The sequence below is a fragment of the Vulpes lagopus genome, chromosome 7 (assembly GCF_018345385.1).
Source record: "Vulpes lagopus strain Blue_001 chromosome 7, ASM1834538v1, whole genome shotgun sequence".
Taxonomy (NCBI): domain Eukaryota; kingdom Metazoa; phylum Chordata; class Mammalia; order Carnivora; family Canidae; genus Vulpes; species Vulpes lagopus.
This window is the reverse complement of record NC_054830.1, coordinates 331,973-350,093: the sequence shown is the minus strand read 5'-3', so window position 1 is coordinate 350,093 and position 18,121 is coordinate 331,973. Positions and strand designations below refer to the sequence as shown.

General features: G+C 69.8%; 2 protein-coding genes across 2 annotated transcripts; both read right to left on the bottom strand.

Annotated features, from left to right (window-relative positions):
- Positions 1-2,308: 2,308 nt before the first annotated feature.
- Positions 2,309-4,750, bottom strand: CFD (complement factor D). Its single transcript, XM_041760461.1, has 6 exons — positions 4,597-4,750; positions 3,833-3,924; positions 3,423-3,579; positions 3,187-3,331; positions 2,835-3,092; positions 2,309-2,527 (listed from the first exon to the last, which is right to left on the bottom strand). The coding sequence occupies exons 2-6, from the start codon at positions 3,906-3,908 to the stop codon at positions 2,366-2,368; spliced, it is 798 nt and encodes a 265-aa protein (XP_041616395.1). The 5' UTR covers positions 3,909-3,924; positions 4,597-4,750; the 3' UTR covers positions 2,309-2,365.
- A 1,291-nt stretch (positions 4,751-6,041) lies between these two features.
- Positions 6,042-7,861, bottom strand: LOC121496213 (neutrophil elastase-like). Its single transcript, XM_041764575.1, has 5 exons — positions 7,773-7,861; positions 7,509-7,665; positions 7,043-7,184; positions 6,370-6,600; positions 6,042-6,278 (listed from the first exon to the last, which is right to left on the bottom strand). The coding sequence occupies exons 1-5, from the start codon at positions 7,840-7,842 to the stop codon at positions 6,042-6,044; spliced, it is 837 nt and encodes a 278-aa protein (XP_041620509.1). The 5' UTR covers positions 7,843-7,861.
- Between the last annotated feature and the right edge of the window lie 10,260 nt (positions 7,862-18,121).

Sequence of the window (18,121 nt, the reverse complement as noted above, 5' to 3'; positions counted from 1 at the left end):
TGGTCCCCCCGGGGGTCCCGCCTTCTGTCCACAAATACTTTTCCCCAGTTACGTCCTGCTGTGTCCTGCTCCCTGGGCCTCCAGGCAGCGCGGCCCTGCTGAGTGCTAATTGGCTCTTGCTGGGAGGCTCAGGTGGGCAGGCGGGGTGGACGCCCGTGCGTGTGCGGCTTCTGGGGCTGGTGGGAGCTCCAGGGGCGCGTGGCTGTCTGAGCGGGTGTGTAGGGGGACGAGCGGGCCCTTGACGGTGAGTGGGCTCCTGCTGCCCACCCTGCCGGTCCCCACTGCCTGCTGTCCCTTTAGTGACTTGGGGATGGCGAGGGCAGCCTCCCCTGGCCGAGGCCTACGGGGCGAGCGGTCACTGCCGATGGGCTGAGCTGCCCGCGAGCTGGAGCGGGAAGATGTGTCGGTCGTCGCCTCCCTCCCTGTCTGCGCGGGGGCAGGTTCCTGGGCAGTCGTGAGGAGCGCGGAAGAGGCCTCTCCCGGAGCGGCCGAGCTCTGCGGGCCCTCCCCCAGGTGGTGCCGGCCCCTGCCGCTGTGGCCGTGAGGTGCTGCCCGAGGCCCGGCCGCTTCTGCTCCGCCCTCGGCCCAGCTGCCCGCGCCCCTCCCGGCCCTGTCCTGTCAGCGGTCCTACCTGATTTACGGCCTCGGTCAAGGCGGTTAAGCTGGTTACTTGTTTTACAGCAAAGGGCCGTTCTGCACTCCGCGCGCACAGACACGACTCCCATCAAGGGGTGGGGTCCGGGTCCCCCCCTCGGGCCTGCGTGCAATGCTGTGCAGAGGTGGTGCTCCCCCCACCCCCGGACATGAAGGCCCGCATCCCAGCCACCGCCCTGGTCCCTACAGCACTGTCCCCCAGCAAGAGCGGCGGGAAGGTGTGACCCCTGGCATCCTGGGCACCTGGGTCATCCCTGCCCTTGCCCAGGGTTGTCCCGCTCTCCCCTGTGGGCTGATGACACTCGCACCTGAGACCCATCTAGAGAAGTTGTTGGAAGGGTCCCGCAGGGTGAGCAGGCTTCTGAGTTCCCTCGAGGTTGCAGAAGCCCCGACATAAGCACATCTCCCCGCCAGGCCCTCCTGCCCCCAAATCCTGCCCCTTTCCTGGGGGGCAGACCCACAGCCCACTCAGACCCCGGTCCCCCCCAGGTGCCTGGGCTGGGCCCCCAGCATCCTGTCACCAGCATCCCCCAGCCCCTGGGACCAGTGGAGTTGGAAGTTCACATGAGCAAGTAGTGTTTTAGCACAGGATGGTCCCAAATACCACGTGCGCTGTCGTCTTACGAAAGGTGTTTTTCCGAAATTGCCATTGACCTGCTGTGTGTGCTGAGTGTGGTAGCCCCACCCACACCCCCAAACCTGGGTCATTCACACCCACTCGCTGGCACCATCATTTCGATCAGGAAATTCTGAACGAGTGAGTGTCCGGGGTCGAAGGGCCAGCGATTCTGCTTCCCGTCCCCTCGTACGTCAATACGCACAATTTCTTACATCAGGTGGGAAGTCTGACCTCGTCAGACGGGCGGAGCCGCTTCCCGTGTCCTGGGACAGTGACCAAGCCACTATCAGATCCCGGCCTGGGGCCCGGCATGCGGCAGGTGCTCAGCAAGTGCTTATGTGCCCACAAGTGTGTGGCTCCGAGGCGGACGCTGTAACCCTCAGCTGCAGGTGCCCACCCCAGCTCGCCAGCCCCCGTGGGGCCCAGGACGACCCTCTCAGACCCTCAGTCTCTTTCTCAACAAGTTGGACCAGGCTTGACACGTGGGGCGGAGCAGGTACCGGTCTCCGCGGCCCCTCTCCCACCCGGTGGGAGAAAGCACAGGGCCTCAGGGCCTGGGTTCTGCCCTCTGACCTCCCTGCCCTTGCCCAGAAAGGTAAACTGAGACCCAGGACGCCCCGTCAGTGCGGGGTGGGGGGGTGCTCTAGGACGTCCATCAGCTCCCTCCTCCTGCAACCTCGCAGCACCTGGAAACGACCATGAACCTGCGCAGGTGCCGTGGCTCTGGGGCCAAATGCAGGCTCTGCCCGGGAGCTCCCTCGGACCCGAGCCTGTTTCCCCATGTGGGCCGTGGGTCACAAGAACAGCTTGACTTCAGAGGGTGCTCAGTCCGGGGCAGGGCCCCGCACACGGTGGGGAAGACCCGACCGAGGAGGCCGGACATCCGCTGAGCGGAGGGGGCACCTCCGCGTGGACCCCCCACCCCGCCCCTCCATCTCGGGTGGAAGACTCGGGGCGCCCCCGTGCGGCCAAGCGGGGACCTGCGCCCTCGGGTCCCCGCCCCGGGGCCGGCGGCGCGTGCTCAGCAGGCGGGGCTCATGCAGGACAGGACTTTATTGCTCGGACCCCGCGACCGCCGCCCCCCGGGCCTCCTCAGGCGGCCGCGCCCCCGGCCAGCACGCCGTCGATCCAGGCCGCGTAGCTCGCCACGCGCGTGTAGATGCCGGGCTTCTTGCGGTTGCCGCACACGCGCGAGCCCGAGGTGACCACGGCCTCGGCCACGCCGCCGCACACCAGCGGGCCCCCGGAGTCGCCCTGCGGGGACGGGCCGTGAGCGCGGCGCCCGCGGCATCGCCCCCCGCCTGCGCACCTGGTCTGACCCGGGTCGGGCCCCGCCCACCCTACCGGCCCCGCCCCCTCAGTGGTCCTGCCCCGCCCACCATATCGGCCCCCGCCCCGCCCACCCTGTCGGCCCCGCCCCCTCGGTGGTCCGGCCCCGCCCACCCGGTCGGCCCCGCCCCGTCCTGCCGGCCCCGCCCCTCGGTGGTCCGGACCCGCCCCCTCGGTGGCCCCGCCCACCCTGCCGGCCCCGCCCCTCGGTGGTCCGGCCCCGCCCGCGCACCTTGCAGCTGTCGCGGCGGTTGCTCTCCGCGCACATCATGCGCTCCGTGATGGTGCCGTCGTGGTACGTGCGCAGGTTGCAGGTGGCGCGGTCGAGCACCGGCAGGACCAGGTGCTGCAGGCGGTCGGGCCGGCGGCCCGTGTGGCTGACCACGCCCCAGCCCGCCACGTCGCAGAACGTCCCGGCCGCCACGTCGCGGTCCTCGCGCTGCCAGCGCAGGGGCTGCACGGCGGGGCCCAGCTCGGCGTCCTCGGACAGCTGCGGAGGGGGCGGGGCGGGGTCAGGGCGGCGCGGGGGCGGGCGCGGGCGCGGGGGCGGGACTGCGGCCCGGGTGGCGGCCCAGGCGGCTGACCTGCAGCAGGAGGAGGTCGTGCTCGATGGTGTCGCGCCGGCTGTCGGGGTGGGGCACCGCCCGCTGCACGTCGTACCAGCGCTTGGACGGCTCCGGCTGCGACAGGGAGTGCGCGCCCAGGAGCACCCGCACCTTCCCGCCGGCCCTGGGAGCGGGGATCGCGCGCGTCACAGCCTCGTCCGCGGCCCCGCCCGGCCCGCCCCGGCCCCGCCCGCCCCGCCGGCCCCGCCGCTCACACGTCCTCCAGGCAGTGCGCCGCGCTCAGCACCCAGCGCTCCGACACCAGGAAGCCGCCGCACACGTGCTTGCCGTCCACCTGCACCGACGCCATGTAGGGCCGCGCGTGGGACTCGGCCTCGCGCCCGCCCAGGATGCGCCCACGAGGCTGCGCGGCTGCGGGTGGGAGGGGGCGGGCGGGGAGGGTGACGGGGGGTCTGGGCCAGGCCCGCGCCCCACGCGGCGCCTCCGGGCTCCGCGCCAGCTCGGCCCGCGGGGCTGCGTCCTGCGTGGGACCCGCGTGGGCAGAGCTCGGCCCTGGCGCTCCCGCCCCGGGATTCCCCGAAGAGCAGCGCCCTCCGTGCAGGTGGAGCCGCGCCTCCCCGGCCGCCCGCCCCGCGCCCGGTCCCCTGGGCCCAGGTCCACTCACCACACAGGGCGGCTCCCAGCAGCACCAGGGGCACCAGGGGCACCGGGCGGAGGCGGGGGACCATGCTGGGGACCATGCTGCCGCCGTGGGGCCTGGGACGGGCACGCGTGTGAGCCGGGCGGGGGGCAGCGCTCCGCACACCCACCTGCTGGCCCTGTGGCAGCCGAGCCCAGGACGAGCCCAGGACGCGCAGAGGCCGGGCCGGCCGCTGCCCCCCCATCTCCCCAGGGTGCTCTCCCCGCCCCAAGTTTTGCAACAGCAGCTGGAGACCACAGTTTATAAACAACCAACTTCCTCATATTTCCGCCCTTCTCTTGTTTCTCTTCCTCCCCCAACTTGGAGGAGAGGTCGGGGTGGGGATGGGAGGTGGCCTGACATGCTCGTCCCTGGGGGCGCAGGGGCCTGACACCCCAACGAGGCGCATATCAAAGAGGCGGCGTGTCGAGGCAGCAGGAGGAACTGTGGGCTACAAGTGACAGAAAAGCCAAGCCAAGGGGCGCCTGGGTGGCTCAGTCGGTGATGTGGTGATGCGTGTGTCTTCGGCTCAGATCAGGATCCCCGGGTCCTGCGCTCCCTGCTCAGCGAGGAGCCTGCTGCTCCTTCTGCCCCTCCCCACTGCCCGTTCCTGTTCTTTCTCCCTTTCTCTCTCTCTCTCTCTCTGTTTCTGTCTCTCAAAGAAATAAAATCTCTTAGAAAAACAACCAAGTTGAACTCGGTAGAATCTTCAACAAGGAAATTTAAATGGGAATTTCAGGGGGGCCTACCTTCAGGTGTGGCTTGATCCAGGAGCCTGAACTATCTCTGTCTCTGGTTTCTCCTTTCCTCCTCGGTGGCTTTTCTCCTCACCAGTCTCCCTCGTTGTGACCCCAAAAGCCCCAGACCCAGCCCAGTGGCTGGGCGGGCCCCTCCCAAATCCTCCATCCTTCCAGCCAACTTGTCCAGGCCGTGTCTGATTAGCTGAGCTTCCCTCACGTGTCCCCTCCCAAACCAATCGCTGTGAGCAAGGGACGGCAGATTCTGGTCAGCCAAGGGTTACATGGCCCTCTCTAGCAGGGGGGGACAACGGATCCACGTCTCATGAACCCACAGTGGAGCCAGTGCTGGGACCACAAGGGTGGGGTGGACCTTGGACGTCCCCAGTGGGCGCATTGCGCAACGTTGCCCTTCTCTCTCTTCGCCATGGACTGTTGCATACACAGAGAAGGGTGGACAGAACACGACCGTGATCTGCTAGATCCTGACAGGTTTCCTTGCTGAGGTCAGAAGCCAAACAAGTCCTGTAGGGGATGGAGCCCAGCTCCTGGAAAAGGTGGGAATCGCAGCAAGGCTTGGGGACGACTCGGCAAGACGGCAGTTTGACAAAGGGCCCCGAGCACCCCCAGGGGCCCGGTGGCCGCGGAGACACCGCCGGGGTATACGGTGCGGTACTAGGCTGAAGGGCCAATCGCACGGCAGCCGGACGCCGCGTGGGGAGGGGGCCGCCAGGGACCGGCCAAGGCCGTGGGGCCCCGGGGCCAGAGCCCCGCCCGGGAGCCCGGGCCGCGATCTCCAGCAGGAGTGCAGGTGGGGGGCGGCTGGGACGCGGACCCTCGCCTCGGTCCTTCCTCCAGGGAAACAGGCTCGGGGTGGGGGCGCCTGTGGGGCTCGGCAGGTGAGCATCTGCCTCTGGCCCAGGGCGTGACCCGGGTCCAGATCGAGTCCCGCCTCGGGCTCCCCGCAGGGAGCCTGCTTCTCCCTCTGCCTGGGTCTCTGCCGGTCTCCCTCTCTCAACCTCTCTGTCTCTCTGTATGTCTCTTATGAATAAATAAATAAAATCTTTTTAAAAAATAAAGAAAATTTAAAATTAAAAATAAATAAAATAAAAAACTTTTAAAAAAATTAAAAAGGAAACGGGCTCAGGGAAGTTGACCAGTCACAGAGCTGGGGCTCCAGCGCGGGCTCCCGCGCACGGCTTCACCCCCCCCCGGACCTGCACCTCGTCACCTGTCGGGGACACAGAGGGCCAGCCGGGGCCCTCGGGGCGCACCTGCCGCAGCGCAGGCCTCAGCAGCTGCCGCGGTTCCATCCGGGAGCCTGGGAACCAGGAACGGCAATCGGCGCCCCTTCCCCGATGCCCTGAACTGGCCACCCTTGGGGGCAGCAGTCTCACGAGACGCCCCAGCCGCGCCGCCACAAACACCCGGACACGTTCTCACGACCAGGGAGGGCTTTATTGGGTGGGACGCGGGCGATGCGGGGCGGGCAGCGGTGCGCGGGCGGCGCCTCGTTCGGGGTCCTGCTGGCCGGGGCGCGCGGGCGGGCGGCGGATGATGGAGTCGATCCAGTCCACGAACTGAGCGACGGGGGCGAAGGCGTCGGGGAAGAACCCGGAGCCGCAGCTGCCGCGGATGAAGGAGTCGATGCCCTGGATCAGCCCGTTGCAGACCAGGGGCCCCCCGGAGTCCCCCTGTGGACACAGACGGGGTTGGCAGGCCGCGCGTCGGTGCTCGGGGGCGCGAGGGGGGAGCGGGGAGGGCACCCAGGGCCGGGGTACGTACGAAGCAGATGCCGGCCCGCCGGCGTGGCACCAGCGTGCACACGTTGGAGCGGCGGCACAGGGTGGTCACCACGGTCACGTTGAGCTCCTGCAGGATCCTGGGCGGCGGCCGGGCCGTGCCCAGCTGGCCCCAGCCCATGGCCAGGCACTGCACGCCGTTGCCCACGCCTTGATTCTGGGCGGGCAGCCTGGCCACCTGCACGTTGGCGTTGATGGTGGCCGAGCCGTTGAGCTGCGGGGGGCGGGTCAGGGCATCAGGGTCATGACCTCCCCTCCCGGGCCTCAGTCTCCCCAGATGCGCAGTGGGAGCAAGCACAGGGGCTCTGAGCATCTCCGGACGTGCCTTGAACGCAGCGCACGGTGGGCACTCGACGGCACACACCGTGGGCAGCAGCAATGACAAGACAGCCCTTGTTCTAGAACCTTCCCAGGGAACAGTAACTCCGCAAGCGGTGGGGGAGGGAGGGTTTCATCCTAGAGGCTCCCGGTCCACGTGCTCGGCCACACGAATTACAAGTTTGTTGATGGGCCGCGGCTCAGCGCCTCCGGCGCCACCTCAGTTCCAGAGCCCCGGGGGCGGGGTCCTCCCGTCCAGCGGTGGAGGCCGAGGCACCGGGAGGGGACGTGGCAGGGGCAGCGCCCCGACTCCCGGGCGCCCCTGCCCAGCGGCTCACCTGCAGGAGCACGATGTCGTTCACCAGCCTGGTGGGGTTGAAGCCGTTTTCAAAGACCCGCTGGACGGTGAACGACTGCCTGGTGGGCTCGCGCTCCCCCAGGTCATGCGCCCCCAGCACCACCACCACCGACCGGAAGTTCCTGCGGCAAACAGACGGCGCGATTCGAGGTGGCCCTGGCGGTGAGGACACCCCAGGCCTCAGCTGTGCCCCCCGAGCCCAGGAGGGTCTGCACGGACCTCACCCTCTGGGCCCGGCAGGGGAGGTGCACTAATGTGGGCACGGGGGGCACAGGGAGGGCACGGGGGGCACAGGGAGGACACGGGGGCAGAGGGAGGCGACGGGGAGCACGGGGGGCACAGGGCAGCCCCTGGGAGGACCTCGGGGCCCTGGTGTCACCGTGTCCCCATCACACAGAGGTGGAAACGAGTCTCCGGGGAAGGCGGTGGGAGCCGGGGAGACTCACAAGCCGTCCACGCAGTGGGCCGCCGACATGACGAAGTTGGGGGCGATGAGGGTCCCACCACAGAAGTGGCCTCCACGCCGCTGCAGGGACGCCATGAAGGGCCATGCGTGGGGCTGGGCCGGGCGGCCACCCACGATCTCCGAGGCCAGAGCAGGGCCTGAGGACACACGGGGGCGGTGAGCACCGGGGGCCCCAGGGCTCCTCGCGGGCTCAGCTGAGATCAGGGGGCCGAGGACGAGGGTGCGGGCGGCCGCGCCCACTCACCGGGCAGCAGCGTGGCCAGCAGCAGCAGCGGGCCCAGGGCAGGGCCGGCGGGCACTTGGCGAGCGGTCATGGTCGGGCGGCGACGGTGTTGCGGCCCCGGGCCCCCCGCCCCTCTTATAGGCCCTGCCGGCCGTTGCCGTTGCCCCACGGAGGGGCCGGGTGTCCCCACTTCCTGTGCCCCCCGGGGATGAGGGGAGGCGGGGGCGGGAGGCCCGGAGGGCGGGACGTTCTCAGGCTGTCACTGTGAATGGGTCCCCAGGGCTGCACAGGACGGGCCGTCCAGGGGCGAGCCGCCGACCTCCACGTCCACGCTCAGCGGGGCGTCCTGTGACGTCACTGAGACCGGCACCCTGCGCCTGCCAGACCTTGGCGGGACCCCCGGCTGCCTCAGTTTACCCAGGGCCTTGTGCACTGCCCCGACGTCCCCTGGGGGCGGCAGGGCGGCTGGGCCCCCACCTGGCTCGCCCCAGCCCCCCCAGGTCACAGCAGGAGGGCGGCTGGCAGTCCCCCAGGCCTGCTCCCCCATCCACCCCCACCCCTGCTCCACTTCCCGCCTCCCCCAGGACGCCGCCAGCTGCTGTCGCAAGAGGCAACGTCCTGCTGGCTCGAGGCTTGGGAAGGCGCCAACGGATCCAGGGGCGCCCGGGCCGGGGCCACCGTGGGGCCCCCACTGTCCGGGCTGGGCAGACGCTCCCGCCGCCCGGAGCCCGCGCTCGGTGTCCCCAGGGTCCCAGGGCCCCATGCCCCCCCTGTCCTGCCCCTCCCCTCCCGGCGGGACCCCCACCCTCGTTCCTGAAGGTCCCTGGAGCCTTGTAAGCCCCCGTGTGGGGTCGGGTGGGCGGAGTGGGGGCAGCCGTGTCCCTGGAGGCGTACCCCCAGCTGCATCTACTGAGCACCCCTGTGTACTCTGCGCATCCCTGTCGCGGGGGTGCAGTGTGTGGACTCTGGGTCCCCCTCCTGCGGTGGCCACTCGCCTGCTGCACCCGTGCAGGCCACAGACTGGACCCGTGTGCACCTCCATGTCCCCGTCTCTACAACGCACATGAGCCACGGGCTCTGGGGGCAAAATGAGGATAAACGGACGCGGGTGACAAAGTGGCGTCCTCGAGGGTCACTACCCGTTAGCCACCTGCGGGGCAGGGGGGTGGCCGCCACGAGGGGCGCAGGAGGGTGGGGCTCTACGTCCACTCGGGGCCCCGGGGATGTGGGCACCTCACCGGCGTCACTCAGGCCACGGCAAGAACGTCCTTGGGAGCGCGGGGACCTCGAGAGTGGGGACTGCCCCCCCCCCCCCCCCCGCACCGCGGCCTCCTCCCCTTTTGGGTCCGACCCCTCCAGAGCAGCCTCAGGGGCCTTCCAGCTGCGGGTCTCCGTTCCCATCACGGGCCGTGGACGACCCCCCCCCCACGGCCTCACTGCCTCCTCCCTGGGCACAAAGGGTCCCCCTGGGCTTTGTCTAGAAACCACCTCCCTGCCTTGGGCTCCTGGGAATTCGGGAAATTCCTGGCACCCTCCTGACACGCGTCAGCATCCCCGGCTGCCAGCTGTGGCGGCTCCTGTCCCCACCCCGCGGCTTGTCGCGGTCCGAGTTTGCATCACGCCACTGGGTGGCAGCAGAGGAGGTCAGGACGGAAGGTGCTGCTCCGTGACCGCTGCGCCCTCCCAGCCGCCTCCGACCTGTCCCCTAGGCCCAGCCCTGCGCCCGCCAGCCCGCTGTCCCCTCACCGCAGCCGTGCCCCCAGCCTTCGCCCTGCCCCCGCCTCCAGGAAGCCCCCAAGGCCCCCCAACCCCCGGCCCGGCCCCTGCTGGGACCCACATTCCCGCAACCTGGTGCTCTCACAGTCCCCGAGCCGGGAGTCCCCGAGCTGTCCCCTGAGGGCCCGGCTGGGCGATGGCCGGGGGGACTCCATTTTCTAGAAAAGGAAACTGAGGCCCAGAGATGGGTAGCAGCGAAATCAGGGTCACCCCGGCGGCGCTGGCGTCCGGGAAGGGTCCCTGCATGACCTGGGCCCTCCACGAATCTACAATCGGGAACTTGGGTGCTGGGGACCCTGGGCCGCGCTCCCCCCTGGAGGGACACAGGCAGGGCGGCGGCCGCAGGGCTGGGGGCAGGGGCAGGGGTGGGGCTGCATCAGGGGAGTTTTGAGTCTGCAGCTTCCTCTAGGACCCGTGGCCGAGGGGGACCAGGCGACAGCAGGGCTTTATTGGCCTCTTCCTGTGTACGCGGACCCCTGGCCTCGGGCGTGGCTCCAGGGCAGCACTGGACGGGCCGCCCCACGGCCCCCGCCGGGAGGGGGCTGGTGCCCGGATTGGCCCCCCAAGCCCGCCTGGGCTGCTCACCCGCTCGACGGCCCGGGCCTCTCCTCTCCAACCCTCGTCACTGTTGCACTAACACACTCGCAAGGCACCTACTGACCACCGGCTGCATTCTGGGGCCCCGCTAGGCCCTGGGGATCCTCCGCCCTGATTCTCGGGGTGGGCGGGCCGGGAGGGGCAGGACGGAGGGTACCTCGCTGGGGTCAGGCCGGGCGGCAGGGTGGTCCCGTGTGCTCCGCGGGTGGTCGTGGGCTCTGGCCCCACCAAGCCCGCCGCTCACCAGGCCTGTGTCCCGGCATCCGCACGGGGCTGTGTAAACAGTCGGCGCTCCAGAGATGTTTGCTGCAGGGTGGGTGACGGCCGCCGCCCGCCAGGAGGAGCGTGTCCCTGAGCCTCGCCTCTGCTTACGGGTCGCGCATCGAAGCAGCTGCCAAGCAGGTGAGTGACGCTGACACGGAGCCCATCGCCGGCCCCCGGCGCTGTCCCCCTGCCCCCGGGCAGGCCTTGAGCCTACGGTGCCAACACGAGGGGGAGGGCCCGGGATCATGATGCTTGGCTTGAGGTTAGGGCTCCCGGGGCCTGACACCGGGGGCCCAGGTCACGCTGCAGGGCACGGGGGGCTAATGCCTGGTGGAGGGAAGGAGGGGTGACCCCAGGGCATGGCTGTCTCCCCCCGTGACCCCAGGGCAGGGCTGTCTCCCCCCGTGACCCCAGGGCAGGGCTGTCTCCCCCCGTGACCCCAGGGCAGGGCTGACTCCCCCCACCCCGACCCCAGGGCAGGGTGGCCTCCGCGCCCTCACGGGACCCCAGGCAGCGGGCAGCGGGCAGCACACAGCTAGAGTGGATGCCGGCCACGTAGGGCGGTGAGCAGGGACCAGCCTCCTGCCCACCCACGGTCTCCGTCACGCGGGGCCTGGGAGCCCCCAGACCAGGGGGGCAGAGCCACGGTGTGACCTCACCCCAGCCCCCTTCCCCATCTGTAAAGTGGGTGACCCGGGGCTCGCCGCAGGGGGCTGGGGTCTGCTGGGGGCCGCACCCCCGTGTCCGCAGGGTCCTGGGGGCCAGGCAGGGTGTGGGGAAGCCGGGCCGGGCCTGGAGCATCGTCCTCAGGATGAAGGCCTCCAACCTTCCCCGCGCCCCCACCCGCCCCCCCGCCCCCCGGGGCATCCATGGAAGCAGCAGCAGGAGTCCCGCCCCGCCCCTGCCTCGGTGTCCCCGTTCCTGCCCGGAGGCCATGGGGCTGACCGGCTTGAGTGGATGTTGCCCCAGCACGAGCAAGGCCAGACAGACAGACGCATGTGTGGCCTCACGCACTGCCCACAGGGACCCCGGGGGCACCCCCTGCCTGGCCCCCCGGAAGCCCCACCGTGGGGAGCCCATTGGCCGGCGTCCCCACCTCCTCCTTGCACCCGTGGGACCAGAGGGGGCCTGGGGGTCCGCGGGGGCTCGGTGGGGGTCCTGACGCGTCCACGGGGCCTGAAGGCTGGCCCGTGCCCCCCGCCCTGCTCCCCCCGGGGTCCGCGCGGCCCCAGCGAAGCAGCACGTGGCCTGGGGTCCAGGGCTGGGTGAGCCCCCGTGGGGGGAGGGGCACGCCAAGGGACACACCTGTGCTCACCTATTACGGGCTCATCATTATGACAAGTTTAAACCCAGAGAAACGTAGAGACAAGCGCTCGCCAAAGTCACGGAAAAAAGAAATGTTTTTTGATGTTTCCTTTTTCTTCAAGATTTTTTATGTATTTATTCCTGAGACACCCAGAGGGAGGCAGAGACCCAGGCTGAGGGAGACGTCGGGGTCCGGGGTCACGCCCTGGGCCCAAGGCTCACCCACGGAGCCCCCCAGGTGCCCCTTAACTTTTCATTTCGATTTTTTTTTAAAATTTATTTATTTATGATAGTTACGGAGAGAGAAAGAGAGAGGCAGAGACACAGGCAGAGGGAGAAGCAGGCTCCATGCACTGGGAGCCCGACGTGGGATTCGATCCCGGGTCTCCAGGATCGCGCCCTGGGCCAAAGGCAGGTGCTAAACCGCTGCGCCACCCAGGGATCCCTCAACTTTTCATTTCGAAATGATTTCACGTTTGCGGAAGTCGGAAGGATCCCCAGGTTTGTGCCGCGCGGCTTCCCGGGGACACCACGGGCAGAGGCTGGTCGCAGGGTCTCCCCGGGGCCTCGTCATGTCCCCCGGGTGGCCCAGGCCCCGCCGGTGTCCGAGGCTCCTCGGGCGTCACCTGGGGCCACTGGCGTCGTGTGTCTGACCACGGACCGAGCCTGCGCCGTGGTGGGCGGCCCTGCGAGGCCAGTGTCCCCGTGGGGCGCACGCAGCCTGTTTTCGGACCCCCGCCCCACAGCCAGGGAGCTGTGTCCCCCATCCCCTGTCCACCGTCCCAGTCCCCACCTTTCCTGGCTCAGCCGCGCCTCATCCCAGGTCCTCTCCTGCCTGCGCCTGCTGCCCGGGCTCTGAGATCCTGGGCTGGACACACGGCTTCGGGCCTCGGTTTCCCCAGCTGTAAGGGACCCCAAGGTCAGCTGTGCCTCACCGGGCTTCGGTTATGTAATAGACGCAGGAGTGTGAGGAGCAGATACACACCCAGTCCCCCACGGGATGTCCCCGGCCCCGAGCAGGAGCGAGGCCCCCCACCCCCCAGGGACAGACCCTGAGCCCCCGACGCTCAGGGAGGGGACCAGACACAGGAGGCCCCGCGGGGTGCGAGTCCACGCGTGTGACACGTGCAGGACGGGCTCACCCACGGATGGGGAGGGGCTGGGGGGGCTGGGGTGACAGCTGATGGGGTTGGCGTTGCTGTTGGGCTGATGGAATGTTCTGGAATCAGAGGTGGTGGTTGCACAACTTTGTGAATGTGCCAAAGCCCCCGGATTGTTGGATGATTCGCTCGGAATGTGAAGTACATTTAAATAAAACTGGACGGAGGAGGGCCGGAAGGACAGAAGGACAGACTCGGACCTGCTGCTGGCCCGCGGCCCCCCGCCCCCCTGGGCTCTGCTCCGGCGCCGGGTGGGGGTGGGGGCTCGCTGCGGGTCCTCCCGGAGCTTGGGTGGCGGCAGAGGGGAGGGTGCTGGGGGGAGGGTGACGCAACAGGCAACGCCCGGGTGGGCGGGTGGGGCCCACGGACCAGCGGACCCGCCAGCACCCAGGAGGCCCAGCCTGCAGAGTGTGCCTCAGTTTCTCCCCCTGCCCGTGTCAGCGTGGCGCTGCAGGCGGGGACCGGGTGCGAACCATGGCGGCAGGTGAGCTCGTTAGGCCCCGGCCCCGGACAAGCGGGTTCCGAGTCACGGAGGATCCTCCCCGGGCCTCGGTGTCTCCATCCGTAACCCGGGGCAATGGGCGCTCCTCCGAACCTGGTGGCCACTCTGGGTGAGCCCCGGGGGTGCCGGGGTGCGGGGGTGCCGGGGTGCTGGGGTGCCGGGGCGCCCAGCTGAGGGGCGGGGGGCCGCGGGGTGGCTCTGGGCAGAGCGCTGGCCCCCGGGAGCCCCTTCCCTCGCCTTCATGGGAACAAGCACGTCCTCGCGGCCCCGGCCCCCCGAGTGTACCCGGAACCTGCAGACGCTGCGGCCAGCTGGTCAGTGCACACCCAGTGGTCTGGGCTGCAAACCCCACGGACAGCGGGTCGGTCCCCCACGCACCGAGGCCTGGCCCCGTGAGCAGGGAGCGGGCCCCTCCTGGGGCCGCGTGGACGGCAGCTACTGACCGCGGGCGGCTGTGAGGATGAGGTGAGCCCCGCAGGTTAGGGCTTGCCCGCGGGTGTAGACGGGACAGGACGGGACCCCCCCGCCCAGCATGTGCCAAAGCACGTCGACACGGGGTCCGTCAGGACGTGGGGACGCGGGCAGGCCTGGGTGCCGCGGGGAGGGCGCTGGGCCCCCGAGTGACCGCCCGGAGACGCTGCACCAGGACACGCGTTCGGGGGAGGCCAGCGGGGTCCCCAGGCTGGCGACCGGACTGTGCTCGGAGGCCCCACCCGACCCCCACCCGGCACTGCGTTCCCACCTGCAGCAGCAGGCCACTCCGACTGCCCCCGGCCCCGGCCCCGCAGCAGCCATGCCGGCCCCTAAGGTCTTTGGGGCAAAGCCCCCCAGCCCTCCACACCCACCCCGGGCCGGGCGGGGAACCCCCTCCTGCGTCCAGAAGAGGAGACAGAGAGCCTTCCGCTCCCCGGAGCCCCCGTCTCCCTCCCCGCCGTCACCTACTGGTTACCCGTCACCAACAGCCCAAGAAGCAGGACAGGAGCAAGGACCGAGCCTGGCCCAGCCCCCTCCCCGGATGTGAGTCCCCCAAGCCTGTCACCCGCTGGGGGACACCCTCGGTCTCAGCCCATCCCTGGGAACCCTCGGGGCCTCCCTCCCCTGCGGCCTGAGAGGACAGGTGGCTGGGCTAAGGCCACCGGGGCAGGTCTGCCTCTGGGTCTGGGGAGGGACAGTGGGGAGGGGCTGAGGCCTCCCGGTGCCTCCACCTGGGCTTGGAGCCCCAGCGCTGACTGGGGTGCCTGGCCTGGGGCGCGCACTCGCTGGCCCTGGAGGGTGCCCGCAGCCCACGGTCTGAGCGCTCGCAGGACAGGTGGGCGGGGCGGTGGGCAGGGCAGGGGAGCCCGCACCGGGGCAGTGGGCACCCCCTCCCCGGAACCCCTCCCCCAGGAGCACCCCCCATGGCAGCCCCTCCCCAGCACCCCTCCCCCAGGAGCACCCCCCATGGCGCCACTCCCCAGCACCCCTCCCCCAGGAGCACCCCCCATGGCGCCCCTCCCCAGCACCCCTCCCCCAGGAGCACCCCCCATGGCGCCCCTCCCCAGCACCCCTCCCACAGGAGCACCCCCCATGGCGCCCCTCCCCAGCACCCCTCCCCCAGGAGCACCCCCCATGGCGCCCCTCCCCAGCACCCCTCCCCCAGGAGCACCCCCCATGGCGCCCCTCCCCAGCACCCTGTCCCCAGCACGCACCCCCTCCCACCCCCCGCATGGCGCCAGCCTCTCCCAGCAGGAAGACAGGAAGTTGCCCAAGGCCTCCACCACCAACTGCTCCCAGGGCCTGCCTGGACTCCTCCAACGGTCCTGCCCCGTGCCTCAGTTTCCCCCTCTGTAAACGGACCCAGCGCTCCGGGGGCGGGTGAGGGTGCGTGAGGTTCACCGTTGCCGAACACAGCCCCTGGCGGGCGGGGGGCCGACAGCCAACACGGCAGGAAAGCGTGGACGCCGCTCATAATGGGGGCTCAGGCCTCAGTCTCCCCGGCGGAGCGCCTCGGAGCCGCCCTGCTCCCCGGCCCGGGGTCGAGGCCTGCTGGCCTCGCGCATGGGCTTCGCCACGTTCGACCTTCCTGGCAGTTTCACGGGGACACATCCACACTGGTGCAAGCCGCCCGTTTAGGGCGTGCGGTGCGGTGGTTTTAGGGCCGTCAGAGGCCTGCAGCCACCACAGTGAGTTTTCACCGCGGGGGCGCCTCAGGGCACGGTCTGGGGGTTCCTCGGGGAGCTCTGCAGTCGCGCCGCTGAGCAGCCCACGCCTCGGGGACCAGGTGTGCCCAGGGGCCCCGCACCAGGGCCGCGGATAAACACGCACACGCGCTGTCCACGCAGCAGGCGGCCGATGCCCCGACGTCCACGCGCTCGTGAACAGGTGCACACGGCGTGTCCACCCACCCATCAGCCGCCCGGCCCCCTGAGGGAGCGAGGCGCCCCCACACCGCCCCGGGGACGACCCCGAGCCCACGACGCTGAGGTCCCAGGGGTGGGACACGTGTGTGACTCGTCCAGGACGAGCTTGTCCCCGCCTGGGGAGGGGGCTTGGGGGGGGGCTGGGGCGCGACGGCTGAAGGGCTCAGTTTCCTCAGAACGTGATGGAACGTTCTGCGGTGATGGTTGCACAACTCCATGAAAATATTAAAAACCATTGGCATAGTTTAAAACAGCTAATGTTTTAAAAGTTTTATTTTATTATTTATTTGGGAGACGGAGACAGACAGAGAGCTCGAGCGGGGGGAGGAGCAGAGTCCCCGAGGGGCGGGGGCCCGACGCGGGGCTGATCCCAGGACCCCGGGGGCAGGACCCGACCTGGCCGACCGAGCCCCCCAGACACCCCAGTACGGTCCGGGTTTGAGCAGCTGCGCTCAGGCCGCCTTTCCCGCTCGAAGCTGTCCCTGGCTCCCTCGTGTCGCGGACTCGTGTCGGGGCTCCCCAGCTGTGGCGGGCCACCGCCCCGTCCCCCCCAGCGGGACCCTTTCTGCCAGGCCCCCGCGGGATCAGGACGGTCCCGGGACCGGTTCCCGCCCCCAGGAAGCAGCCAAGAGCGATTGCCCCACTTTCTCCCCTCCTCCTGCCTGGAGGGCCGTTTGTGGCCGCCTTGCGACACCAGGATTCCCAACTGCTGCCCCGGCTCTGGGGGACACCGAGGCCTGGCGAGAGGCGCGGCAGCCAGGTCGCAGCACCTGTTATGCCCACTTGCGGGCGAGGAAACTGAGGTGCCGGTGGGGTGTGAGCCCCTGGAACTTGCTCGTCACCACACACACGATCATCGTGGAAAACCCACGGAGCTGTGTCTTTCGAAGCAAAAAGGGTCCGAGCCAGGACTCGGACGGGGTCTAAATATTTTTTTTAAAATTTTTATGATAGTCACAGAGAGAGAGAGAGAGAGGCAGAGACACAGGCAGAGGGAGGAGCATGCTCCATGCACCGGGAGCCCGACGTGGGATTCGATCCCGGGTCTCCAGGATCGCGCCCTGGGCCAAAGGTAGGCGCCAAACCGCTGCGCCACCCAGGGATCCCTTGGACAGGGTCTAAATGGCTGAGCAGAAATAAAGACCTGGCGACAACAGTAGGTGCTCAATTAATGCAGCCCTCACCCCCGTCTAATGAGAGGTGCAACCTTGGGACTGGTAGTCGGGGTCCGTCCCGGTCCCAGGGGCTCCCCAGCCAGTCTTCAGGGTCCAGTATACAGTGGTGCTTAAGAGATGGTGAATTAAAAAAAAAAAAAAAAGGAGAGATGATGAATAAATGAACAGAATAAAATCCCGTCCTTTAGGGACCCCGTGATGTGGAACGGGGCTTTCAGCTCCCTGGGCCTCGGGGTCCCCACTGGGAATGGAGGGGCAGCCAGTGGGTGCGTGGGCAGGACATGTGGCAGCAGCAAGGCCCCAGGTGCCCCCTGCTCCCTGGGGAAGCCGCCCCCACGTCCCGGGCCATCGGGCTGGTCCTGGGCCAAGGTGGGACCTGTGGGTGGCGGGCAGAGCCGGGGTGCCGGGAGCCAGGGCGAGCCCCCAGCCTCTTGTCTCCACACCACGCCATGAACTGTGCCTGTGAGCGGCGGCCAGGGAGGGGGCGGAGGTGGGGAGGCCTGGGGGCACACGGACCTGGGCCCCCGTCCTGCGTGGATGGGGCTCCCCAGGCTGACCTGAGGGCCCAGGAGGGGAGGGAGTGCCCCCTGCAGCCCTAACCTGCTCCTACCGGGCCTGAGGGCCCTAGGCCCTTGAGATCCCCCAGGCCGCCCCCGGGGATCCCCAGGCCCCCTGAGACTCCCTGAGACCCCTGGAGACCCCTGAGACCCTGAGGACCCCCAGGCCCCTGAGACCCCCAGGCCCCTCAGGCCCCCCCAGACCCCAGGGTCCCCAAGACCCTGAGGACCCCCCAGGCCCCCTGAGGACCCCCAGGCCCCCCGAGACCCCAGGCCCCCGGCCGCCGAGGCGGGAGCCCTGCGCGCACCCCGCGCCCCCGAGGACCCCGCCGCGGACGCACACGCGCGGGCCCCGACGCGCCGAGACAAAGAGCCCCGCCCCCGGCGCCGCACAGCGGCCTCGGCGGGCGCGGGGTCTCGGCCGGGCCCTCCCGCCCCCCTCCCGCCCCTCCCGCCCCTCCCGCCCCGCCCCTCCGTGCCCCGCCCCGCCCCGCCCCGCCCCCGCCCGCGGGAGGGGCCGCGCTTTGTGCTCCCCGCGCCGCAGCCCCCGCCCCGCGCCGACGCCGGCTCCGCCCTCCGAGCGCAGGTGAGGGCCCGCGGGTGCCGCTCCGGGCCGCCCCCCGCCCCCGCCCCCG